This window comes from Sphaeramia orbicularis, chromosome 21 (assembly GCF_902148855.1).
Source record: "Sphaeramia orbicularis chromosome 21, fSphaOr1.1, whole genome shotgun sequence".
Lineage (NCBI taxonomy): Eukaryota > Metazoa > Chordata > Actinopteri > Kurtiformes > Apogonidae > Sphaeramia > Sphaeramia orbicularis.
This window is the reverse complement of record NC_043977.1, coordinates 8372608-8383690: the sequence shown is the minus strand read 5'-3', so window position 1 is coordinate 8383690 and position 11083 is coordinate 8372608. Positions and strand designations below refer to the sequence as shown.

At 36.6% G+C, this 11083-nt stretch overlaps 1 protein-coding gene across 1 annotated transcript; it reads left to right on the top strand.

Annotated features, from left to right (window-relative positions):
* Window positions 1–1562: 1562 nt before the first annotated feature.
* On the top strand, window positions 1563–9411 carry ndufa10 (NADH:ubiquinone oxidoreductase subunit A10). Its single transcript, XM_030125494.1, has 10 exons — window positions 1563–1716; window positions 3306–3474; window positions 4633–4848; window positions 5278–5364; window positions 6241–6362; window positions 6447–6526; window positions 6659–6713; window positions 6794–6879; window positions 7132–7240; window positions 9220–9411. The coding sequence occupies exons 1-10, from the start codon at window positions 1642–1644 to the stop codon at window positions 9286–9288; spliced, it is 1068 nt and encodes a 355-aa protein (XP_029981354.1). The 5' UTR covers window positions 1563–1641; the 3' UTR covers window positions 9289–9411.
* Window positions 9412–11083: the final 1672 nt, after the last annotated feature.

The following is an 11083-nucleotide window of genomic DNA, read 5'->3' as shown; positions in this document are numbered from 1 at the left end:
CTTCCCTTCCCTTCCCTTCCCTTCCCTTCCCTTCCCTTCCCTTCCCTTCCCTTCCCTTCCCTTCCCTTCCTCCCACTCTTCTTTCCTTCCTCCCTCCCACTCTTCTTTCCTTCCTCCCACTCTTCTTTCCTTCCTCCCTTCCTTCTTTTTAAACATAATATAAACAAACGTTAAAACATAATAGATATTGTTTGATTATATAAAAATTATATTTTGTATAAAATTATGGTGCAGTGGTTAGCACTCGTGCCTCACAGACAGAAGGTCCTGGGTTTGATTCCAACATCAGTCCATGGGGGTGGGACCTTTACATGTTCTCCCTGTGTCTGCCTGGGTTCTCTCCGGGTACTCTGGCTTCCTCCCACCATCCAAAGACATGCACTGATAGGTTAATTGGTTAATCTAAATTGCCAGTAGGTGAAGGTGACAGTGATTGTTTGTCTCTATATGTCAGCCCTGTGATGAACCGGTGAAATGTCCAGGGTGTACCCCGCCTTCACCCCTATGTAGTTGGGATAGGCTCCAAGTGACCCCCATGACCCTAGTGAGGATAAAGCGGGTTCAGAAAATGAATGAATGTATAAAATGCTCAGCGTTAATGCTGTTTATTGATCAGGTCTGTCATTAGATTCCAATCATTGCTGAAATTCAGGAGTTTACAGAAACCAGTTACCCATGAGTCTTTTCACCTGTTTCATCCTTGAACTTGGTTAGATTGTTATTTGATGTTCACTGGTGGTGAAACAGGTTAAGGAATATTCAATAATCTGAGTACGCCACCTACTGGTCAAACAGCAGAAGTTCAACTGGTTTGAGAGTTTTACAGTTGATATAAGCTTATCTGACATTAGCTCCTTGATCTGTTTGATTCATTATGTAACACAAATAAAGCTTGATTGAAGAGTTGTTTGTTTCACCATTTACAAAATAAGCAAAATTAGCAATTTGCTGCTTTGGACTTTAAATTAATTTTACTGGGAATGTTAAATTATGATTGTTATTGATGGTTGAATAAGTGTATCACAGTGTAATATTTCAGGGTCAGTCACATTTAACATTACGTCTGGATGTTTTGGAACATTTTAACTCTTTTATGAACTGAAATAATTACTTTGTGGAAAATTAAGACAGAAATACATGATGCAGGCAGAGAAAAAACAACCATAACATCTATTCTAATAGACAACTGCCACTAAAAGATTTCACTTAAACAAGCAAAATGTAATTTGTCATATTATATTAGGTCAATTATAAAGCTCAGACTGAACTTTTCAGTATCAAAAAATTATTTAAAAACCTTAGTAATAAAAGATAAATGTCCTATATGTGGATGAAAATAACACCTTATCTTAAAAACAGACACAGAGAAAAGTAAAGGCTGAGAATCAAGAGTAAAGAGCAAGTATTGAAGCTTGACAATTTATATAGCATTAATGAAAGAAAATATAAACATTTAAGAAAATACAAAATAAGAATAATTTACTATTTTCCCTTCCAGTAGATGGCGGTAAAATTAGTCTCCACCCGCCATTACAGAAAGGAAGAAGAAAAGCCCGTCGCTTCATATGACGTCATAATCCATCGTCTTAGGTTAGCGGTTCTTCTTCGGGTCAGGTCGGAGGTTTTGGAGGACGGATAACCATGGCCCTGAGGGTGATCCGAATGGTCATCCCCTCGGGAGCTGCAGCTTCTAGAGCTGTGAATCTTATACAGAAGGTAAGAACGGAAAACACTCCAAATCTGTGTTTTACCAGACCAGCTAATTCACAAGGACAAGCTAACCTAGCTAAGCTAACCTCCTAGCCGCTAGCATCACAGTCCGTCCACAGCTAAGCTAACGGGTTTGTTTATAGCCACACAATCTGTCAGTATGTTATTTTATACTGACACGTGAGTGGAATACAACAGTAACACTATGCCTACCTGTGAACGTGAGTAGATATCTGTACATGTAGGGTTAATCTGCCATTTTAACAGATATGTTAACGCTGCACGTTTCTGACACGGATTGACAGGATTGATTACCAAGGAGAAATGTAGTTTGGATACCTAATGCTACTGAAGTATTTAAAAACTACCTGTACATGAAAAGGTTTATATGAGAACATGCTATACAAAGTAGTCCTATGCTAGCTGAAAATGTCCTGCAGTAGAGTTTCATTGCATATAATAAAACTCTGTGTTCATGGGTAATTGCAAGAAATTTAAGTCAGTACCCATTGATCAGAAGTAGGGCTGAACGTTATGGACAGAATTTCATATCTCGATATTCATGCCAGATATCTCAATATCGATACGATACGATGTGACTACGGGTTCGGTGAAAACCAAGCATGTTTCAGAAAAATACAAACATCATAATACAAAAGATTGTGAAAAGTGCCGTTTTATTTGTAAGAACTCACTGCCAGTCATCAAACATGAACATAAAGTACGGATAAATAAATTACAAATCAAACATTTTACTGCAGAAAACATTTTTTTACTGCAGAAATCTATATTGTAAATATTGTTGCTTTTTCAATATTAATATATTGAATGTTCATATCTAGATGTAGATACAATAACGATATATCTTTCAGCCCTAATCAGAAGTAATTATTTTTATTCCTGGACTTTAAATGAAGACAATTGTGGCCCAATATCCACTCGTTCTCTACCACAAATTATAAGAAGAGCTGTTTTGTGCACAACTGAATGTCTCTGACCTTTTTTTTTTTTTTTTTATTGCTGTTGTATAATGTTCTAAGTCGAATTTTTTTAAAAATTCTAAATAATAAAAAACCACCCACTTGAAGAAAATTAAATTTAATAAATCACAACTGCATTTTATGTCCATGTTACTGAAAAGATTAAATATCTAAGACATTTAGGTGGCTACCACAGTTTCATGCTCTCATGTTTTGAGATTTTAAACAGTAAAACATGTACACATTTTAAATACATCATAAAATAAATGTTTAAGTTGAGTTAAGAGGCTGTTTTTGTTTTTTTCTTTTTCTTTTTTCCTGGTCGGCCTTATGTGTCAAGTTATTATGATTTTTTTTACATGTAAGAAATGCAAATCTTCTACCTGGTAACTCAAACAAAATGTGCTTGGTGCTCCGGCAGATTCCTTAGAAACGCAATGATGAAATTTCCATTAATGGCCCAAAGCTATTCCTAGGTTCAGTGGTTTACTACACAAAATATGACTCATATTCTTGCTATTGTGTGACAGGTTTTAAGTAGTGTATGTAATGGTCTTGCTGGTGTTAACCCTGTTGTTTTTATTAAATTGTGGTGTTTTTTGGGGGGTCATGCAGGCAGGAATCCACACAAGTTCAGTGAGAAGCCTCCGATATGGGTGGTGGGCTTACGCACTGGGCGAGAGGACAACGCCGCGGTTGACGAAGACCAGCAAAATCATTTCTGTAGAAGGAAATTTGGCCTCGGGGAAGGGAGCACTGGCCCAGAAGTTGGCTGACAAACTGGGTAAGTTTTAGAGATACTGGGTAAAGCAGATCACACTTCCCTAGAGCAAAGAAATATGACAGGGTATTAGTTTATAGTTTGATTTACTTTTTTACTTTTTCACCACTTACAAAAATCAGTTTTCAGAAACTGTCAGAAAAGGTCAAGGTTTTTGCCCCACACATCCAAGGACTGATTATTTTAAGTGTAAATCTGAAACAGTATTCATATGGAAACGTAGTATTTTTAACCCTTTTAGGACAGTTGTGTCTCCAGGGCCACATTTTTTCATACACTGTCATTTAAATTACTGTAGCTTTTGAAGTGTTTACACACTGTTGACAAATTTAAAAATTGTAGAGGCCTGCATTGGCTTAGGGGGAAGGGTGGAAGTGGGTGGAGCAGAGAGTGGCAGAGTGCAGTCAGTGAGAGAGATATGGAAGATTTATATTACTTTTATCAGCATTTTAGTGAGGTTTTAGCAGTGTTTTTACAGTGAATTATGGTGGATAATTGTTTATAATAGTGATATTGCTGTTTTGCCATGTTTTTCTTGAGTTTTGCTTTTGAGTTGTTTTTTTTTCTCACCTTTTTCCACAGTTTTTATCTGTATTTTTCCAGTTTATATAGTTGAATGATAGTTGATTGATCACACAGGCTACAAATAACTAAAAATAAGAAGCTGGAACATGGACACAGAATGATCTAGACAAACGAATATGTTTGAGCACATGGAACATACTTGAAAGTTTATTTCTATAATGGTGAAGTTTTGTTTACAGTTATTTTTTATAATAAATATGATAAAGTCAATTTCTTTATTTCTTGCTTTAACACCTTGTTTCAAGCATTTTTTTTTTTTACATGTAATAATGATAAATAATGGCCAGATATTGAAAGTTAAGTTCTTCTTGAAAAAAGGTGCAAAAGAGACAGAGACAGACTTTTATTTCAAAAACAACATATAAATCTCGGCGGCCTGTTAAATGGTAGTCCTTATAGTGTTAAGTTTATACTGAACAACATACCATCTTCATTCTCAAAGTACCTTTAATGTCCAGACACCAGTTTCACCTCACCTGTGCTACATACTCTGATTGGACACGATTGACTGCTGGTGAACTTTTTAGACTCTGTTCAGTATTAGAGGAACCATGAACCCATTTCTCTGGAACCCAGGGATGCTGTACATGCCGGAGCCTGACACGTTCTACTTGGACAAGATGACCGGGGAGAAGGAGCCCCTCCCTGTTGATTACAACGGGATATGCAGCCTGGAGAAGTTCTACACCGACCCCAAAGCCGCTGACGGGAACAGCTACAGACTGCAGGTGTGGATGTACACCATGAGGCTGCTTCACTACTCGGACGCCATCGAACACATGCTCAGCACAGGTAACGCTGAACCCAACGGGCCGTAGGATTTGGAAATGTTAGGTTAGCTGGACATGGTTAAGAGTGATTCAAGACAATGACTATGAGCATTATAGTTAGCATTATTTATCAGTCTAATGGCCTTTTTCAGCATTGGATATATTGTTTGTATGTTGGTTTTGTAAGTGTTTCCCCACAGTTCAACACAGTCACTCAAAAACAGTCAAACTAATGTAGAGTTTAACGTATATAGTTCTTTTTGACTCAGGATATGCCTGGTTTCACTTCATGCCAACTTCTCTCAAACATATTTAATGTATGATTTCCAGCAGATTTTGTGTCTAAGATCACTCCACAGATTTGAATTTCATTGAGCCTTTCTATGTTGAATGCCAGGACGTACAGAACATTAAAAGAATAACTCATATTCATGTCAATGTTCTGTTTAAGGCCAAGGCGTGATCCTGGAACGTTCCCCCTTCAGTGACATGGTCTTCCTGGAGGCCATGTTCAAACAGGGCTACATCAGGAAGGAGTGTGAGTATCACAGTGCTGGTTCACTCAGTCATAATGTCCATGAAGCCTTTTTGGACGGTTAAGGCTCTGCTACCACATTTTTTCATCCACCGTCATTTAAATGACTGTAACTCCTGAACCATTTGTACTATTGACAACATTCAAACATCACCTGAAAGCTGAGATTGGGTTCTTTCTATTGGTCTATAACACATTAGGGAAGAGGTCTGCTTTGGCTGAGGGGGAGGGGTGGATAGCGAGAAAAGCACTCGGAGAGTGCAGACCTCCACCAAGGCAGATCACCCCCCCCCCCCCATCACCACCAAAATGTAATCATTTGTTCCTTGTACCAGTATCAACATTTCCTGAAAATTTCATCAAAATCCATCCATAACTTTTTGAGTTACTTTGCTAACAAACAGACAAACCCCAATGAAAACATAACTAATGTAAAGGTAATAACTAGAAAGAACTAAAAATAAGAAGAAGAACATGGACACAGAATGATCTAGACAAACTACAGTGTTTGAACACAAGTTTATTTCTGTAATCTCATAAAGTTTCATTATGAACATTTTTTTTTTCATAATAAATATGATCAAAAATTCAATTCTGTATTTTTTTTTCTTACTATAACACACTGTTTTAAGCATTTATTACATAAAATAATTATAATTAATGGCCAGATATTGAAAGTTAACTTCTTTCTGAAAAAGGTGTAAGGAAAATCGGCAAAAAAGAAATTTTCTGACACTTTTGTGTCAAAAACAACATAAATAAATGTAGGCCTGTTACAGTAGTAGTCCTTATATAGTTAAAGCTGATTGAACCTCTCATAATGCAGACTGTGTGACGGTGTCTTTAGGGTAAACGTGTCCCCTGTGCTGTGTCTTCCAGGTGTGCAACACTACTATGAGATCAAAGACATCAGCATCTGTGAGTTCCTGCCTCCTCATCTGGTCATCTACGTGGACCAGCCGGCTGACGAGGTGCAGAAGAAGCTGAAGCAGAGCGGCAAGGTAGGGAACCACCGCAGAGCCCAAGGATTCTGAAAAACGTAAAAGAACAAAACCAAAACAACTCTGCTTTTCCTTTTCCTTCAGGCCTATCTGCAAAATGTTCCTCTGGCGTACCTGAAGAGCATCGAGGACAGCTATAAGAAGTCTTTCCTGCCTCAAATCAGGTGAGTAGGTCAATGTACGGATGCAGACGTCCATCAGTTTTACATGAAACCTGCTTTTGTAAATGTCGTTGGATGGTGGTGGTTGTTTTTCATACCAAACTGCCTGAACATGACTTTGTGTTTTTCCTTCAGAGAAACGTCTGAACTGCTGGCGTACAACACAGTTCAAGCCCAGGATATTGAAAAGGTTAGAGTGTAGTAGACGGTAGTTGATGAGTGGTGTTGTGTGGAGGCTGTGCGGTGTTTATTCTGGCGTCTGTTCCACAGGTGGCTGAAGACTTTGAGTATCTGAAGTTTGACAAAGGGCCGTGGCTGGAGCAGGACGACGTCAGCTACCACCACATGAGGATGTTGTGAGTTCAAAAGTTTTTTTAACAGTAAAAACTAAGGATAGAAACAAATGTTGAACTGACAGAACTGTTCTTAGTGTCATGTGGGAGTGTTTTTAGATTTATGTCAGGTCTCTGTCGGTGTTGTCTGTGTAGAATTTGTACAATAATAATAATAATATTAATATGCAGATGATGTACACCCTTACAGTGATGACTATGGAGAACAGGTTTCTACCAGGTTTCTGATAATGTGGTTTCCATTCTGTTTGACAGTGTGGAGGACAAACACCATGTGGGAACGCTGACCCACATACCCAAGTTCCTCCCAGAGATCACCATCGGGGCTCACGAGTACGATGAAAAATACTACTCCTACAAATCGGTACGTTGGGATCGATGAGATGTTTAGTTTTTACCCCTCGGCAAGAAATGGCAGAATAGGTATTGTAATCGTTTTGTCGTCTGTCTGTCCCTCTGTCCATCTGTCTGTCCATTCAATGACATAACCGCATTATCTGAAGAATGCTTTGACATATCTGCGCCAAATTTATACTGTGGATGCATTTTGTCATGGAACAGAAGAATATTAAAAATAGGTGACCATGACCTACTTTTTCAAGGTCAAATGTCCTTGTGCAGTTAAAATATCTGAGTACTTTCAAATATAACTATATATGTAATAAGTTTTACACAAAGACAATCTAATCTAAATTATATTGCAATAACTTTGAACAGAATCTTACACTATATTTGGCCCGGGGGGAATAAAGTGTGCAGCAGGTTATTTTACATGTGATGATTTTCAAATGTTCTTCCTCTAAATTTCTGAACTATTTTTCATGCTCTGACTGAAAATTATAATTTTCTACCACAACTAACCATCTACTTTCTTCTCACTGAGGAAGAAAAATCTACCATTAAACTTTAAGGAAATATTGATGTTTTTGTCTCAAACCCTCATTAACAGGACATCTTACAGCTGTAGACATGATGTGTCCCAATATTTTTGTCCATATAGTTTCTAAACATCAATATTTCCTTGAGATGTGAAGAAAGTAGATGGTTACTTTTGGTAGAAAAGTATTGTTTACAGTCAGAACATGAAAAATATTTTAGAAATTTAGAGGTAGAACATTTAACATTATACTCATGGGAAAAAAAACAGCAAAATCAATGTTGAGAGAAATTACATAAAAACCATCTCTGAGGCATTTTAGAAGCAAAGATAATTTAAACCAAACTAACCAATGCAAGGATATTTATCCCAGTATAAAACTATATTCTGTCATTAGTCATTATTGTTTTGTATCCCAGACCACTGTTAGAAAAGGAACACCTGAATTCAACGTGTCCACATACTTTTGTCCATATAGTGCATCTATATTTACTTCCCTCCACAATGTGAAGCTTCTCCAGGACTGTGATCATGATGGAACTAAACTCTTGGTCCAGACCTTTTGTTCACTGACTGAAGACTTTTTGTCTGGTTAAACCAAACATGCGGCCCGGGGGCTAAATGCGTCCCGCCAAAGGTTCCATTCTGGCCCCTGGGATGAATTTGTAAAGTATAAAAATTCCACAGTCAAAGCTGTGCAACTCATTTTAGTTCTGGTTCCACATACAGACCAATATGATCTACAGTCAAATAATAACAGCAGAATAACCGACAAAAAAGAATGACTCCAGATTTTCTTCTCGGTTTGATGTGAAAAATAATATTACATTATGTCTATAAATAATGACAACTTCACATTTTTGTCTTTGTTTTAGTCCAAAAATAACATTAAATTATGAAAATATTTACAAACTATCCTGTAACAATAAAATGTGAATAACCTGAACAAATATGAACAACCTGAAATGTCTAAAGAAAATTCAGCCCAATTTGAACTATTTTCTGCCTGTTCCTCAGTGTTTAGAGTCTTTGTCGCTCTGATCCATAATGCACATGAGGAAATGATAAGTTGAGGCAGAATATTGTTAAAATTGCACTTATTTTTCTCAAGAAATTTCAGTTTTTTCAGGTTATTCACATCTTTCTTGTTTGGATAGTTTATAAAAGTAAGTATTTTCATAATTAAATGGGGTCTTTTTGCACTAAAACAAAGACAAAAAGTTGGAGTTGTTATTATTTCAAGATTTTTATGCTATTATTTTACTGGTTCGACCCACTGGAGAACAAATCGGGCTGAATGTGGCCCCTGAAAGAACATGAGTTTGAGACCCCTGGGTTAAACGGTTTAACAGAGGATACTCAAATGACAGAGTTTGTGATACTGACGTGTTGTAGCTTTTATTGTGTATCTAATGAAAGAAAATCTGTTGTTATTGTTTAAGCAAATGTCCTTTGTCTCTCCGTAGCTTCCTGGAAAGAAGTACGCTGCTGGTTATAATGAGGACGTTGGAGACAAATACATCTGGCTGAAGTGACGAGACACTCAATAACTCGTCCGTTGTGGTTTTGGTCCAGACCGTCGGAGGTCCAGTCCACATCATGTTGTACATCCTAAATATTGTCTATGTATTAAAGTAATAAATTTTGATTCTACCATATGTGTTGTCTTGTATTCTGACTCAGAGGAATAGGAAGCAACCGTAAAAATCAACCTCAACTGTAAGGTGTTCATGAAAAGAATAAATATCTGGTTCAATAACTTGAACATTTCAGGGCAGATTCATGCATCAGAGTAATGACAACCAACTGTTTCATGGTGAAAAATATGGGATTCAACACATGGCCTCAAAGCAGGGGTGTCAAATATGTGGCACGTGGGCCAAATCTGGCCCAACCGGGAGATTGAGCTCCTGGATTAAGACCACAGGACTCCGGGTTGACACTGACGTACAGGGACATTGGAACTATTTTTTAATAAAACAATCCAATCCAACTTTATTTGTAAAGCACTTTAAAACAACTGCAGTGGACCAAAGTGCTGTACAGAAGAAAAATTAAAACCAAAATAGAAGTATAAAATACAGAATAGATTTAAAGACATAGAAACTGAACAAAAGCAAACAAAAAAAAGTGCTATACAGAAGAATAAATAAAACCCAAGTAAAAAGAATAAAATACAAGAATGATTAAAAAGCCATACAATTAAAAACAACAGTATAAAATAAATAAATAGAAGAGATAAATAATAATAGATAAATAAAACAAGTGGCATCACATATTCAGACTGGCAGTTAAAGAGCTAAAATCCTGAAAATGATTGATCATTTGGTATTTTTGAACAAAGCTGAAGTGGTTTAAGGGATTTATGCAGAAAAAAGTTTAATGAACACTAATAAACGATGATTTTTATAGGATTTTTCTGCATGTATATTTTTGGCTTGAGGGTTCCCAGGGGGTAGTGAATCAGATGGAGCTACAATGGTTATTACATTTATTTATGCAGTTTATGCAGAGTCTTGGACATGTAAAAGATTATCAATAACACTGATTTCATTGCATTAGTAGTTTTTGTGCAGTTCAGGACCCTCATGGAAAGAAATGCCTCTGGGATTCACATTGAAACCACTTTTTTATTTGACATAAAAATTCCTAATGCAGTGAAATTAGTGTTACTGACAATTTTTAACATGTCCAAGACTCTGATTTAAAACAATGTCACATCTCTCTGTTGTGTATTTATATGGAAAACATCTCATATTTTGTGTTATTTTTTAAAATAACACAACTGACATCACATATTCAAACTGGCATTTGAAGGGTTAAAATCCTGAAAGTTATTGAATATTGAGTAGAGCTGAAGTGGTTTAAGAGATTTATGCAGGAAAAAAAGCAGAAAAATATACTGATGTATGATGATTTTGTGGCAGACGATGTAAAGTGTCGGTAGTGTGTAATAGAACTGTACGAGCAACTGACATTAGATGAAAAAATATGTCAAAAAACAGAAATCTATGCTATAAACAATTACACAGACAAAGAAAAGTCTACAAAAAATAGCCTCAGAGGTCAAAAAGGATTAACAGATGATGCTGATGAAAAGGAAAAACTGATCCATATCAGTCTTCTTCTATTTCCTCTACTGTTGCACGTCAGTTTTGCAATGCAAAACTAATGGGAAAAAAGTATCAACACATTTTACAGAAGGATACATGTTACAATGCACATATCTGATGCAAAAAACCCAAAAACAAAACATGAAATTCTGGTCAACAGCCACTAAAATGAAAACACATGAACTATTCATCTGCATTAACCCCGTGTTGACTTGTG

What these genes read in the sequence shown, in the direction of transcription:
- ndufa10 (XM_030125494.1), top strand. Translation starts at nt 1,642, where the DNA reads ATGGCCCTGAGGGTGATCCGAATGGTCATCCCCTCGGGAGCTGCAGCT. An exon ending in CGAACACATGCTCAGCACAG is followed by an intron (nt 4,849 to 5,277) that starts GTAACGCTGAAC and finishes GTTCTGTTTAAG; the next exon opens with GCCAAGGCGTGATCCTGGAA. An exon ending in TACCACCACATGAGGATGTT is followed by an intron (nt 6,880 to 7,131) that starts GTGAGTTCAAAA and finishes TCTGTTTGACAG; the next exon opens with TGTGGAGGACAAACACCATG.